General features: G+C 42.9%; 1 protein-coding gene across 4 annotated transcripts in view; it reads right to left on the reverse strand.

Moving 5' to 3' along the window:
- Window positions 1–12,709: 12,709 nt before the first annotated feature.
- Znf131 (zinc finger protein 131) overlaps window positions 12,710–16,040 on the reverse strand; it is a 29,078-nt gene continuing 25,747 nt past the window's right edge. For all 4 annotated transcript variants that reach the window (XM_051183104.1, XM_051183105.1, XM_051183106.1 and 1 more), the window contains 2 exons: window positions 15,434–15,564; window positions 12,710–13,951 (listed from right to left, as the gene is read on the reverse strand). In XM_051183104.1, coding sequence (XP_051039061.1) covers window positions 13,268–13,951; window positions 15,434–15,564 — 815 coding nt within the window. In that variant the 3' untranslated portion in view covers window positions 12,710–13,267. The remainder of the gene's footprint in view (window positions 13,952–15,433; window positions 15,565–16,040) is intronic.

Below are 16,040 nucleotides of genomic sequence, written 5' to 3' on the forward strand. Positions count from 1 at the left end.
GACTTCTTCCAGCATATGCACACACCCCTGCTGCATTCAGACACATAATTAAGAATAAAATCGATCTCTTTTTAAAGTGTCAGTGCTCTTGTTGAGAACGAAGAGTGGAATTCTTTTTAGACTCTGGTTATGCAACTTGGCTGTCCTTCTGTGTAACCCTCTTTATCCTCAGTGTTCTCTTCCATCCCCTTCGTCCTGATCTGCTTTCTCCTCACTTGAGACTTCCCTGACAGCTGTTCTCTTCCCTGTCCAACCTTCCACCACCCCAGTTCACCTTCCTTCTCACTCCAATTTGCTTTAACTCTTGACTGATAACCGTTTTGAAAGCGACTTATATTTTTGTTTTAATTTTCCAGGTGGCTAACTGAAATCATTTGTCTTTTGACTGCAACTTACCCCCTTGTACAACTGTATTGCAGCAGCCGAGCTAACCTGGAAGCTACTCAGAGTAATTAAGAACTATGATAGACTTCATTCCAGCTGTAGAGTACTAACATCATAAATATTTTCTTCTGAGGTTTATAACAAATTCTAGAAAATCCGTCAATGAGTGAAGATTCTTCAACCCTAGAAAAACATAGATTGATGTGGAATTTAAGTCTACATTTTTTAAGATTCTCCCAAATGAAGCTCTGTATGTGGCTGAAAATATGACTATACTCAGACTAAATATTTGGGCCCCTTTGACACTATAAATCTAGAAGCTTTCAAATTTTCCATTCATGTGTTACTAATGTGTGAGATGGATGTCTAGAAACCAAAGAAATTGTGGCTGTTGAAGAAGCGTACCTTTAAAGGCACCAACATTTGCTGATGAACATGTTTGAAGTGTGGTACCACTGTTTGTCCCAAATTAAGCTTTCCAAACTAAAACCTTAGCTAAAGCTAAATGAGATCGTAGAGAGTTCTGTAACCTATTTGTAGTCATGACTGGGAAATTTAGATTCATACAAAACTGTCTTTATTTTAAATGCAGCTCAAATAAGGAAAATCACAGACTTCAGCCCCAAATCCCAGCCGCATTCCCTCCCTAACAAGAAAAAGGCCTTTCTTGAAAATTTTTCTAGGCTTACCACTTAATAGTGGCCAGTCCAAAAATAAGAGCATGAGAACTTTACTAAGCACACTCAGCGGACCACCAAACACCAATCTGTGGAGAGCAGGGTTCAGCTTGTTCCTCAGTAGCCTCTGCCAGGCCCCCCACCTACATTCTCCAGCTCCTAATTAGAAAGCTAATTAGAATTCCAAATTTAACTGCTAAGTAGAGAGGGCAGTCTGGTCCCAGGCCAGGGTTCCCTGAACATCAAAAAGCTCCTCTGTCCTCTGTTAGTGTGGGAAGAGAGCTGGGCCCTCAGGAGTGATGGCCATTTGACTTGCTGGGGGCAGTGTTTACTCTTATCTGTCTGAGATAACTTAAGAAACCACAAAAACATGGTGTGGAGTTTAACTACTTTAAGGAAAAGAAACATCTCTTGTTATGAATTTGGTTATTGCCGTGGCGATGGGAGGGGCAGCCAGGCAGCCTCTCTCTCTAAGTGCAGGGCACCTTCTTTGGTTACCATGGCAACCAAAATTTAGAAAGGCTTTTGCAACACTAACAGAAACCATCTCTTCAAGTGTTTCTGTGAATCACACTGAATGCTGATGATGCAAACTGTGTATAAGGATTTTCAAACATTTTTTTAAAAAATCCCTATTACGATAAACAAATACCAGTTTTACATTCCCGTTTGAAGCCATAACTTGGAACGAATGTTTTGTTCGTCTGGTTTTGTTTGTTTCCCTTTGGATGCCCCAGGCCCCACAGTGCAAATGCGATTTGTTTAATCTCCAAACTTGTCTGAATTACACGGTGAGCACTTAAAAAGTGATTCGTTTGCCCTTTTTTTGACATGGGGTGGGGGAGTGTGGTTTAAACATAGAGCTCTCTTGTCCACTACACTCCGGAGGGGGAGAAACTGGGAAAGGGAGAGACTAAGGGTGAGGGAAGAGAGGAGCAGGAAGAGAGGGAAAGGGGAAAATCCAGCTCTTTCCTTCTCCATCGGAGCCAATGGGCTCTGCTTGCAGAAGGCGTTTGACTGTTGATGTCCCTTCCTGGTTGGACCTCCAAGTCCTCTGCCCCCATTATAATAATCCTAGAGAGATACCCGGGAAGAGCAACGAAGTTCCTCTTTACTTTGTTGGGGCTTCCCAAAGAAGTACCTTTCTCTAGGGAGGATTGCGGTGCATGCTCATTGAGGATTCGTGCCACCTCCTCTCCCGGGCCACACCTGTGAGAAGTTGTGGTCACACAGATGCTCAGCCCTAGTCACAAACTTACAGATTTGAGCTGGTGCCTCACGCCTGTGGTCCAGAGAACCGCTGTGTGCATGGGAGGCGCTCGGCTGTCCTCTGGCTCACGTGTGGCTTGCACACAGACACGGGTGACCGCACCGTACACACACAAGCATGCACACGAGCGCCCAGACCAGGGCTACCCCCGCACACAAGGGTGACAGCCCGCACCCTGGAGCCAATGTCCCCTTCTTCAGCTTGCTGATGGGTTTAACCTTCTAACCGCACTTCACCGCCACCTCTGACCAGAACTTGTATCTCCCTTTCTCTCTTGCGGTCCTGGAGAAGTGCCACTTCCTAACCACGCACATCTATAGCCTGGGTGGGGGGGGGGGGTGGCGAGGCTGGCGCGACCTGGGCGCTGGCTACGAGCCTCTTACCTCAGTCGGGAGGCCGCCCCGGGAGCTCGCTGTGCGGCCAGGCTAGGCGCGCAGAGTGGCAGGCGCTGGAGCAGGCTCGTGGGTGTCCCGGAGCGCAGACGTCTGCGTCTCCCGCTAAGGCTCCGCGAGCTGTGATGAGCAGCAGATCTGACCCACAGGGCGGTGGCAAACCCCGTGTCCCTCAGCGTCCTGAACAGGACCAATCCTGAGCGAGAGGCTGGCTCTGGGAAGCCGGGGAAGGAGACTGGATGGCCACCGCCGCGCACCGCGGGCCTGGACCTGGCAGGCTGGTTTCTATGGCAGCCAGGAGGGAGGAGCGGAAGGGAGGGGAGTGTGTAGTGTGGCGGGATGGGGGAGGACACCCACGGCAGACTTTCCGGAAGGGGGTTCGGGCCTGCTGCACAGAGGATCCCTCCTAGAGCGAGGATGGGAGGCGGAGAGGTAGCAGAAAGCCAGTCAAGGGAACACCTTGCTGAAACAGCTCCTGGGCGCTCTCGACCCAGCCGTCCCATTCTTTGCCTCCAAGCAAAGGCCACACAAGCCAGAGCAAGGTTTCCTGCAAAGCACGGTGTGACAGACAACTCCTCCGGGTGAGTCTGGCAGGGCTTTAAGCTCTGAAGAAAAGAAGTGCTCCTGTCACCCTGGGCCTGGATCCCTGGCACGCGCGGGGCCTAGTTCTCACGGTGCAGCTTACCCCCAGGCCCCCTTGTACTCCCTGCTGTGGCATGCTAGTGGTGGGTGCAAATACTACTTCTCTAGCTTATAAACAAGGATGCCAGGTGACTGCATCGAGCGTAGGGCTGGGGATTTCGTTCAGAGGCCACAGAACATTACAAGATAACTCCCGGAGTTAAGGAGCTTTATTTCAAGAGGAGGAAACCGAGTTCAGAAGAGTCAGTTGACTTAACAAGGGTCTCACACATGGTTTAATGACCGAGCTAGATCCAGGAGTCTAATGTCAGTTTTGTGAGCAATTTGTCCACATTCTTCTATTGCCCACCCCAAGTATTCCCGAATGCCAGGACAAAATTACAAGGATCAAAACAACTTACATCTAAAACCCTTATGAGGCAGAAATTGAGGAACCGGAATATTTTTTTTTCTGTATGCCAGACACTATATTTAATAATTTTACAGACTAATTCCTCACACCTACCTGAGCTAGGTTCTAGTATTACCACCCTTTTTCAGCAGATAAGGAAACTAAATCAAAGGCAGACATGATTCACGACGTCCCCAGGCTGCAGAATGCTGGTGCTGAAACCAAGAAGCTGGACTCCATCCTTAAGGCAAGGCTTTTCCTTCTGCCCCTGCAGCTTACTCCGGGGCAAACAGGAATGTTTGCTCCTTAAAGAGGTCAGGAACCGTATGGCCGACAGAAAAACCTTGGGCAGCTCCATGCACTGGCCTCTCAGGGAAGGCAGGGCCCTGGAAGAACCGTTTCCTCAGCCTGTCATCTATTGGTGGAGGATAAGGGTTCTCTGTCTTTAAAAAATAGGAATCTTACAGTGCTGCATGCCACCACCAGCCTGTTTTCTTTGTAAAACAATAAAATAAAAGATAAAGTATCACATTTAAAAAAGAGATTTGAAGGGCCCTTTTAGTCTTGAAACATACCAAGACAAGGTTTCTATGTGAAACAGTCCTGGCTGTTCTGGAACTCACTCTGTATACCAGGCTGGCCTTGAACTCACAGAGATCCACCACCCTCTGCCTCCCAATTGCTGGGATTAAAGGTGTTCAGCACATTGCCTAGCTGGGCTAACATTTTTATAGGAAACAGTGGCAAAACCTTCACACCAAGGAAAAGGTAGACTTGGTAAGAAATTGCTTCAAGGGTGCTTGCCAGACCCCGTTCCACCAGCCCCTTGCATTCTCAATTTTCTTTGAGCTGTCACGATGGAGTCTCCTGTTTCCAAATCAGAGCATTCTACTCTCATCTTCCAGTTACGTTATCTAGGACACCACACCCACACTGACTACGAACCTAGTCCATTCTTGGGGCCCTCCCACCTCTAGTTTTCCTTCTTCCATCCCTCTTTGGTGACCCCTGACAAATCTTAGAAGAGAATGTGGACTTTCCCCTTAAGACTGCAAACTATCATTACATAGTGAAATCTGCAACTCAAAATGGTGCCGCCTAACCCAGGTACTTTTGTTTCAGAGCCTTGTATAACCCAAATCTGAGAATGAATGTCTTCACAAAATTCGACAATATTGAATAGAAAAGTATTGCTTTGGCTTGGGCTGTGTAATCAATTACCTTAGACATATTCTTATCAATAGCTCTGCAGTTAGAAGTCTGAACTAAGGGTGCCAACATGGTCAAGTTCTGGAAATGGGAACTAAATGGGCCGCAGACTACCAGCTTCTCATTGACCCTCAGAGGATCAGTCTCTCCATAACTTTATCCTTACATATGAGGTTAGCTCTATTCTAATGGCCTGATTCTTTACCAGAGGCCCTCCTCCTGATACCAACAAACTAGGAACTTTAGTTTCAGTGTATGAACTGGGGTGTGTGTATGTGTATAAGTGTGTGTACACGTGTGTGTACATGTGTATGTGCGCATACATGTGTGTACACATGTGTGTGTGTGTGTGTGTGTGTATGAGACACATGAACACTTAGTCCTTCCCAGTTTTGTTTTGTTTTTCTCCCTCAGAATCTCCCAGTGGACATTAGATGTACCAGATCCTCTCCTTCTATCTTGTCTTCTGTAGATTTTTGTCCTTGTATGACATTCTAGGTGACTGCCTCTCACGGATCTTCTCTTCCTCTAGTTATCACTTGAACTAATCAGCCATCCAACCTGTCTGCCTTTATTACTTTGAGAATGGAAACACAGCTAAGTCCAGGAGGGAAATGTCCAAGTTCCTACTTATATATTTTCTCAGAAGGGAAACAATTGAGGCTTAAAATCGAATCACTTTTTTTTCAGAACAACTAGTATTTATTAATGTTGTTTGTTCTTTAACTTTACCAGACATTTTAAGAACCAATAACGGGCCATGAATGATGGTGTGTGACTTTAATCCCAGCACTCCAGAGGTGGGGGCAAGCTGATCTCTGTGAGTTCAAGACCAACATAGTCTATATAGCAAGTTCCAAGCCTACCAAGACTACAGGGAGATGCCTTATAAAAATGATAATTATTATTATTAAATAAATAAAAATAAAACCCTAATATTGTTGTAGTAATGAAGCATTTATCAAGACTAGGTAGTTGCTAAGGACTGAACTCCGGTGGACAGGCTGAGCCAGCTCGCCAGCTCCCAGTTTTGGCTTTGTCATAGTCCAATCTAAAACAGAATTAAATGGAAATAATTAAAACAATTGTGGTAATCCAGTTCTTACAAAGTTCTCCCCTGTTCTCCTTTTCCCTTCTTCCTCTTCTCTTTCCCAGAGATACATGGCATGATTTTCATCTAATGTTAACAAATTATTTCCTCTTTTCCCCTGACACAAGGTCTGTCACAGAGATTTGCCTGCCTCTGCCTCCCAGGTACTGGGATTAAAGGCATGCACACACCACCATCTAGCAACAAATTCTTTGATGGATGGTTGGGGTGGTTTTAATTGTTCCCCATCATTCTAAACCACATTACTTTTATTTTAGCAAATGTAATTCAACGGCAACAACAAAAAAAGTGGAGGACATCAGTGACTAAGAGGCCACCAACTCTGTTAGCTTTAATTCCACCAATATTCTAGACATTCTGTTATTTAAAAATGTTTTCTGAGGGGTGCTGTACACAAATGAGGCAGCCAGAGAACAATGTTGGGTGTCTCAATCACTCTCCACCTTACTGAGACAGAGTTTCTCATTTATTCTGAGCCCTGGCTCCACTGGCATGGCTGGCTAGGCACACCCCTGGGATCCTCCTGTGTCCCAGCTAGTGCTGGGACTGAAAGACCGCAGAGCGTGGACCCTCACGCTCCAACTCAGGAAAGTCCACACCCCAAAGCACTCATGAGAAGCTGCCTTGATGCAAAATGCATGAGGTTTTTTATATTCCAAGTGCACTGGGGTCTACAGTCATATGCCTCGCAGGGGTAGAGGTCTGAGGACCCCGAGTACAGAATTGAGACAGCTTTTATAGGGTTTACAACAAAGCCCACCCATTGTAAACCAATCATCTCATAGCATTAAGAGCATGCGAGGTGCGAGCCGATCAATTTAAACCATCCAAGCCCACGCTTTATAGACCAATCAGTTTTCTATAGCCTCTGAGGTCTGCATTTGTGCGGGCTCCTAGGTGGGGTGACAAATGGTCAACAGGAAGAATTAGGACTATTAGCTTTTGGGGGCCCTGATGGGAGATATCATTCTGTAAATGTTTCACTTATTAATGAATAAAGCAAATAGGAAGCAAGAGAGGCGGGGCTAGGAGACAAGGAGAATTCTGGGAGATGTAGTAAGGAGTCAAAATGTAGAAGTGAGAGGAGGGGTCTGGATCCTCTCTCCAGTAAGATAAGACCACGTGGAAACACTTAGATTAATAGAAATGGGTTAATATTTAAGACAGAGCTAGCCGATAGGAAACACTAGTAACAGGCCAACAGCTTTATATCTAATACAGCGTTTCTGTGTGTTATTTGGGGTTGACTACACAGTGGGACCGGTTGGCAAGAAAAGTGCTCATAACAGGGTCCCTGTGCTTAAACCTGCCCAACCCACTTCATGTATCATTTTGCTATCCTTTCTTATAATTGACATTGGGTGTTATTTAGCAAGAGGCTCTAGATCCAATAACACTTAAACGTAAGTACCTACTGTGTAGTTAAAATAAGACAACTGATTTTGTTTTAGGCTTAATAAGCACTGCTTTGTTTGAACTATGGCTCTGAATTCGTTTTACTCCCTCCCTAGCATTCCTTAGGCAATTACAGCTTCACACAACAGTTACTTGTCTAACACAGTCTACCAGGCACCTCCACCAGAATGTAAGCTCATACACTGACATTTGGTTATTGACAGGTATGAGTTAACCTTTTGTGTCTACTGAATGCAATTATCAAGAAAGCAACAGGAGTGTTCCAGGTCAATTAGTCTGTTGCTAATATTTCCTATCTTTATGGAATTTGTGTTTCAAGAACATGAAAACAGCCAAGACAACATAGAATGTTTTTGCTTGGTATGAAAAGTTCATGACTGTCTCAATCCAGTCATTACAATAAAAAGCTACCATAAACAACAGACAACAAAGTTTATTTCTATACTAGTATGTGGCTGCTCTATAAAGGAGCCTTTCAAAGTCACTCCATGGCTAAAGACAATTTTTGTTTTCTTTTCCTAAGATTTATTTATTATGTATACAGTGTTCTGTCTGCGTGTGTGCCTGCGGGCCAGAAGAGGGCACTAGATTCATTATGGATGGTCGTGAGCCACCATATTGTTGCTGGGAATTGAACTCAGGACCTCTGGAGGAGCAGCCAGTGCTCTTAATCTGAGTCACCTCTCCAGCCCCCAACAGCACTTCCTTTAGCATAGTCAAAGCATTAGGTTTGATACCCAGTACTGAAAAAACAAAACATCTCTCCCTCCCTCCCTCCCTCCCTCCTTCCCTCTCTCTCTCTTTTACACACACACACACACACACACACACACACACACACACACACACTCATTCCACTGGCTGATCAACTGCTTTCTAGAAGTGTCCTATGTCACTTATGCCAGTTGTTCACCAAGTGTGACCCTCAAGACTAACAGCCAGTGATATCTGGGAACTTGTTTAGTAAGGCAAATTCCCAAGTGCTAACCCAGACCAACACAATACACTCTATCTGCTCACTCACCAGGAAGAAGTTAGGATTAATCCAGAGGGGCACCCTGGATTAACTCTCTTCCCCTGCCCAACAAAAGACCATCTTAAGAAACTCAGGTACATATTTAGAGAGGAAAGAAGTATAGCGGGACCATGGTTAGGAAGGCCACATGCAGAATGGCCTGTATTATCCAAGCCCCAGCGCTCTTTCTTGTCAGTTAACAAGCAAACAACATGAACTTCTTGGGGGAAGTTCCCACAATTCTTTAGACAGATGGAATACTTTTCTCCAAGTTAAGCATCATCTTACACATTTGAAGTAATCTAACTACCCCCAGATATTCTGGACTATGTAAATTTAAAGAAAAAGATGCAATAATCTGTGGGAGTAACATAAAATAGGTTGCCGTTTTCTTGGATTTTAGAATGTCAGTAAAAGGGGGATTAACAGATGGAACAGCCACTCATACACAGTCCTACAGCCTCAGGACAAGGGGATGAGGCAATTTGCTGCATGTAATTTGACAGCTTTACTGATCTCTTATCTCCTCTGCTCCCAGCCCCATTAAAGCTGGTATAGATTCCAGAAAATGAGTATTTACCCCACGCTGTGTACAACCTGAAGCAAAAAAGGTCTTTTAGAGGTAGGTAAGAACTTGAACAGTGTAACTAGTTCCCGTTCATTTTCTTACCCCATTTAACAATAAATACACTGAGAAAGGTGGATGTATAATAGGTAATTTATGACTGACAGCTATTGTTAGTGAAACTTCCTTCCCAGGCTACAGTACCAAGCAAAGGTTATTTCAGCTAAATCACAAGATCAAGGGGGAAAGATGCTGCCTTTGTACTCACCACATAGGAGGGGCTGCAGTATAAAGAGCAGAGTCGAAGGTTAAGGCATCCTTTAAGTTCTGACTATATGGAAAGCAGCCTCTTCACTTACGGTTTTAGAGCCACACACTTCTAGGCCTCCCTCGGCGAGCAGGTTTAGTGTGGCACTGATTCTCATTTGGGTCCTTCATGACAGGTTTTGTTAGGAGGCACAGCACAGTATAGCACATTACACATGCATGACATACACTTTCTCTAGGTTTCTTTCTCCAAATGTAATTAACACAAGGTTAGTGTTGGTGACTTCAAAGGCTAACCTCACTTCCCAAAGAATAGAAAGTAAGACTACTTTCAAGTAAACTCCTTAAGGACCGTACATTGTCGCTAAAGATAACTAGCCATGCTCAACCGCAGGTATAAATTAAAATCCACCTTGTAAGAACTTTATGTTCAGACATTTGTTGTTGGCTTATTCAACATATAAAATGCAGTCTAGAGATGGACACTTGTAAGCCTGAGAACCTTTAATTCTAAGTTGAGGATGATGGGAGCCAAAGTGCTAAATCTTTCTGAAAATATTCCTAAGAGTGCATTTAAACTGCAATCTTTGCCAGCTATTTAAGCCATGAGAACCTTCTGTTTCTGTGTATGTCCAAGATGTCTGGCTTTTAAATGTATTGTTAGGATTTAGTTTTTCTTTGATCATCTGGTGATGATATAAAAACAGTCTCTAGCCCTGCTCCTGAGTATAGGAGACCTCAAAACTTTTAAAACCTGATGGACACTGTCTTCTGTAACTTAGAATAACCCTTTGGCCTCACCAGCCTGTACCATGCTTAGGTCATCAGAGAAGCCAACAGTAACAGCAGCCACAATTATCAGCTGCACTCAGGTGCATCCCCTCCCCCACCCCAAGTAAACAGAGGAGCTACAGGTACAACTGAGCACTGAGCTAGGTGACCAAAAATGGACGATTATATCAGCCCAGGTTCTGGAAGCTTCAGACAAGAGAGCTCAAGGGCTGGTGAAGACATCAGTGTGTTGGAGGAGGCAACATCACAAAACTCCACATCTTCACCCTAGAGATGCATCTCTTCTGTTCTTGAGCCACATCCTTTCCCACAACAGCGAAAGTGTTTTTACGTTCAGTGCTTTCCTGGCTCCTGGGGTGTTTTAGGACACTACTGAACTTTGGGGTAGGGTTCACAGTTGGCTGAGCACAAACGCTTCCAGTCAGTTGGCTGCATCTGCCTATGTGAAGCAAGGGCAGTTGACTGTTTTCAATTGAACACCTTAATGACCACATTGCCACTTTAGACAACTTGTGTTAATTGAAGATGTAATCCAGTACTGGGGAGGCAGAGGCGGTCGGACCTCTGTGAGTTCGAGGCAAGCCTGGTATTCAAAGAGAGTTCCAGGACACAGTCTCCAAACCTACAGAGAAACCCTGTTTCAAAAAACAAAACACAGTGCAAAGTATTTAATTTGAGGGATTCTGCTGTAAGCCTGGGTAATCAGAACTGAATTGCTAGATACCTAGACTGTTGGTGTTCAGTGAGTAGGGGGTGACATAAGCTGTAATGCAAGCACCGCACCCCACAGAGCAGCTTGCTGTCCACACTCTAGATAGACCTAAGCTTAAAGGCCTGTGGGAATGAAGGGAAAACACTCTAGGAATAAGCCCAATTTACTACTTGGAGCAAATACAGATTTTTTAAAGAGCTTGTTATGTGCAAAATATTTTGCAAACTGTAATGCACATTCACCCTAGCCCTAGTGAGCTGTTTCCCTCAACATTAGCAGTCAAATCCAACATGCTAGGTTTGGGGCAAAGGAAATGTGAGTTGTCTCTGATGTGCCAAATATGCAAACTCAAGTGATCATTTCAACACTTTGAAGTGCCTTTGCCTCTGATCTCTATTTTGTGATCACAGCTCTTGAAAGAGAACTGCTCACACTTTCATACCTTGACTTACTTCTTACAACACTCAAAACTCACCAGACACTAGTTGGTAAATGACATGTTTGAAGTCATGCTCTGCCAGGATTAAAGCATATGCCCACACCCACAGCTCACTCTGAAACATTGTCATAACCTCTCAGGACTTTTTAACGTCAAAGAAAATATAAATGAGCTTTGTAGTGGGTACTCAACTGCCAAACAGAGCAAACATACTGACGCCACCACAAACTCTTTTGAATATAAACTAGAAACTTTCATATTTCCATCTGAATGTTGTCAACTTGAGTGATATAAAACACTTCTTCAGTATACTTTTTGATTACACTTAATGCCAGGATTACCAAAAGTACTCTTGAACTGGTCCTTTATGTTTACTTTAAAAAGTAGAGAAATTGTTTAAAATAGTAGGCACTACTTAAAAAAACAAAAAAAGACCATTTCTTGTTGTGTCATTAAGAACTATATCATTGCCTATTTAGCTAAAGAAGTATGTATTAACAATATTCTATCGAGCCATGTTATTAGTCACAAAAACACATGAAATACCTCCAACCAAATTGGTAATTAAAAAAAAAATAAGAGGGTTGGAGAGATGGCTCAGCAGTTAAGAAGGCTGGCTGTTCTTCCAGGGGCCAAGGTTTGATTCCCAGCACCCCTGTGGCAGATCTCTAACTCCAGTTCAAGAATCTTCTGGCTTCTAGAAGTACCAGGCATGCACATGGTGCACATACATACAAGCAAAGCACCCTCACACATAAAAGAATAATAAATAATTAAAAAGAAAAAAAAGAGTCATGAATACATAATTTTAAAGTTTACTTTACAATGTAAATATCTCCCAGTATTTAACAGGTAAAGAAAATATCATATTGATTTTGTGGTTGTTATATTTTTATTTTCCAAGTAATACTGATTAAAAATATTTACACACCTACTTTTAAGTCCACAGTTTAGCACTCTTATTTGTATGGCTTTAAAAGTTATAGCACAAAATCTTTACATTAAGGATTGGGGGAAAAGATTCCATTCAAAACAAAGCCTGATATATTATATACATACTTTTCCTCTGTACTTTATTTTAAATACATTAATTTAAAAATGATGCTCATCTAATTTTTTTTTCATCTGGTGGTAAAATACTAGTGCAACTTCTCATCAAAATAAAGTTTACCACAGATATAAATGAATCTTTCCAATTGAAAATGGCCCTTCAGCTGCCATATAACTTAAAGGAAGAATTGGTTGTCATTATAAGCAAAAGTATCAAGTACCAGAGCAGTTGACACCGCCCCTTAAAACACAAACTTTGAAAGAAACAAAGATGTTTTGCTGAAGTTTTGTTGGCTTTGAAAAGGCACAAGGGTGTTTTTTTTTTTTTTTTTTGTTTTTTGTTTTTTGTTTTTTTTTTTTTGTTTTCTTTCTTCTTCTTTCTTTAACATTCTAGAAATTCTGCCACCACCATTTCTATTTTGGAGACAGCATTTGTAACTACTGGATAGACAAGAATGTTGTTCAAAATAAAGCCAGCCAGATCCCAATGTTTACTGCACAGTAACAATGCACTTCCCTCATGCAGCTTTGTGTTGCCTACAGACTCAATTTCCTAACATGCATTAGAATACAAAGACATGTATTCTAATGGTTTTATGTATGATTTTATAATATGGAAGGAATTAAGGACATGACCTGGGGAAGAGAATAAGGAGACCCTTACCACAATGAAAATAGATGCATTCGTACCCAACTATATAATAAGAATATAATTCATTTAAGTTACCAGAAATATACTTCTCAAAGCTCCCACTCATTATGAGAAATATTCCCATTCTGTGGCATTAACTGGAAGGAAGGACATCAGTCTGTTTCCATAGAAACAGTTCAGCACAACAGAAAATAGTTTAACTTTGGTCCACTTATCTGCTAGCTTAAGGTCACACTGCCCATCAGTTTACCCCAAATGTAAATTTAAAAATGTAATTGTTATTTCATTCTAAAACTGGCATAGATGTTCTGTCATTCTCTGCTTTTCCAGCTTGGGGATATTCTCTTGGTTTAGTCTCTAACCCCTCAGCATTTTCATGATCTTCCATGGCAGCCTCAGCAGCATCTGCATGGCTAGGCTCGCTCTCCTCTTGGCTCATGATTTCAGGGGTCATGTGATCCAAGTCAGCTTCTAGAAGCTCAGTTTGTACTTCAACTGGCATCTGATTAACCCGTTCAACATGCAGCTCCTCCACATGCACTTCAGTACCTTCTTCAGTCTGAATGCGACCCACTTCCAGATAACTCACTTGCACCTGCTCTGGGAGCTCACTCATGTGTGAGTCATGCACCTGGCCATCCTGCAGCAGATCTGGATGGACTTGTTCCACAGTGACTTGTGCTGAATCCACCTGGACCTGCAGCAGTGGTAACACGTGCACCTTTCCAACTTGTTCTATGATAGTCATTGATGTCACTGGTTCAGTTTGTACACGTGTTTCTACTGAAAGCACCTCTTCAGTTACTATACGCTCTGAAATATTGTGAGCATCACTAAGATGCCTCCTTAATTCATTTCCTTGCATAAACCACAAGTCACACAGAGTACAATGGTTGGGTTTATCTCCGGTGTGTATTACCAAGTGATCTTTGAACTGGTCCCAACTGTTAAACACACTGTTACAAACCTGAAAACACCAAGCATAATATGTTAATAATACTTATAATCAAACTGAAGTAAATGTGAACACATTTATTCTCCATAAAATACACTAAGGGGTTGAGATTAGCTGAGTGGAGAACCTACCAAGCATAAACAAGGCACGGTACTGGGTCTAATTCTAAGCTTCAAGATCTAGACATTATTTGGGACAAAAAAAAAAAAAAAAAGTACCAATCATGGAAAAGACCATTGCTGTATCTTGTCTGCTTTCCCTGTCCCTCTCCCACTCCCAGATGCTAATAATTGTTCTCATGGTTAAAATAACTAACTGTGGGCAGGTGAGATAACTCAATGGTAAAGGCATTTGCCTACAAGTCTGGGGACCTGAGTTCAATCTCTGGAACCCACATGGTGAAAGAGAATAAACTCCTGCAAACTGTCCTCTGACCTCCATGTACTGCAGCATGTGTGCCACTGCAATAATAAATATAAACACCCAAACAAATTACTCCCCCAAGCCAGGTGTGGGAGATTTAGAGAAGATCATACATAATTCAATGTCACCCTCAGCTACAAAGGGAGTTTGAGGCCAGCCTGAGCTATGAGACTGTCTTTAAACCTGCATATCCATAAGCACTACTGTACTATTTAGGGCAATTGTTATTAACACTCATCATCTAGGGTTGAATAAAAACAAACAAAAATATTCTAATAACCCACCAGATGGTGGTGGTTCACGCCTTTCATCCTAACACTAAGGAGGCAGAGGCAGGTGGATCTCTGAGTTTGAAGCCAGCTTGATTTAAAGAGTGAGTTCAAGGACAGTTAGAGCTGTTAACAGAGAAACCCTGACTTGGGGGGGGGGGGAGGGCGAATCTAATAACCCTTACAAAGTAAAAGGCTTTTCTTTATTCCCAAGTCTTTCTGAGGCTCTGTTTGCTTGAGATGCTGATACTCCTTGACTCAGAGTTGCATGCCAATTCACCATGCAATGCTGTAGCAAAAGTGCATTTACTAGCCTAACCTATCAGACACTACAGTAGCACAAACAGGCACATTTAACCCTTTGACACTGTAACAGGAAACTGTCACCTACAAAGTTCACATTCAAGAGCTGCTAAAGTTAAAAAACAAAACAAACACCCACCCACCCCCGTTGTTTAAGGATTTTACAATTTTGTCTTTGCCCAGATTATAGCTGTTCTGAGGTCACACAATGGATTCAGCCACAGAGAGTAACAGTTTTGTTTACTACTGTGACTGGACAGTTAACTGGGAGCTGAGGCTTCCTGCTGCCCAGTGTCACAAGACAATGTCCTATTGGGTATCACTGATTCACGAAAAGATCAGAATTCAAAATGCCAAGAATGGTTTCAACTGAACACATAGCTTTTTGCACTACTATCAAGTCAAAAGCTTCTAAACCTCGTGAGTCAATACTATTTAATCTGCACGCACAGTGACTGCAGTAAGTTCCTTTTTGAGAACAAAATACACCCACACATACCTGACATTCGTAAAGCTTCTTCCTTCCCTTTTTTGCTCCTATTCCAGTTTGACATGCAGTGAGGTGACATTTAAGAGTGCTGTTTCTAGCAAACCGCTCATGACAATTTGAACATTCAAATGGTTTTTCACCTATTGCAAGAAAAAAAACCACATCGATGAATTGAAAACATCAACAAAGGCAATATGAGATCATTTTGATTATTTTCTTCTTCTTCTTTTGCAGTGCTGGGGATTGAACCACAGGCTTCATGGATGCCAGGAAAATGATCCACCACCACTGAGGCACACCTTTGGCTAGCTTTATTAAAGTCGTCGTCTTCTGTGAAACAAGGTCTCTACTACGTATCTCTGGCTGCCTTGGAACTCACCCTGTAGACCAGGCCTGCCTCTGCTCCCAAGTGTTGGGATTAAAGGTTTGTACCCCTATACCCAGCTCATATTCATCTGCAGATGACGTGCATATGTGGGTGCATGTGTGTATGTAGGTGGGGTGAGGCCTGATTTGCCATGTATACCAGGCTGACCTCAAGTTCTTATGGCTCATTCTTCTGTGTGTGCCTCTGCCTCCTTCCCGTTTTGAAATATAGTTTCCCCATGTTCCTCAT

The sequence above is a fragment of the Phodopus roborovskii genome, unplaced genomic scaffold (assembly GCF_943737965.1).
Source record: "Phodopus roborovskii unplaced genomic scaffold, PHOROB, whole genome shotgun sequence".
Lineage (NCBI taxonomy): Eukaryota > Metazoa > Chordata > Mammalia > Rodentia > Cricetidae > Phodopus > Phodopus roborovskii.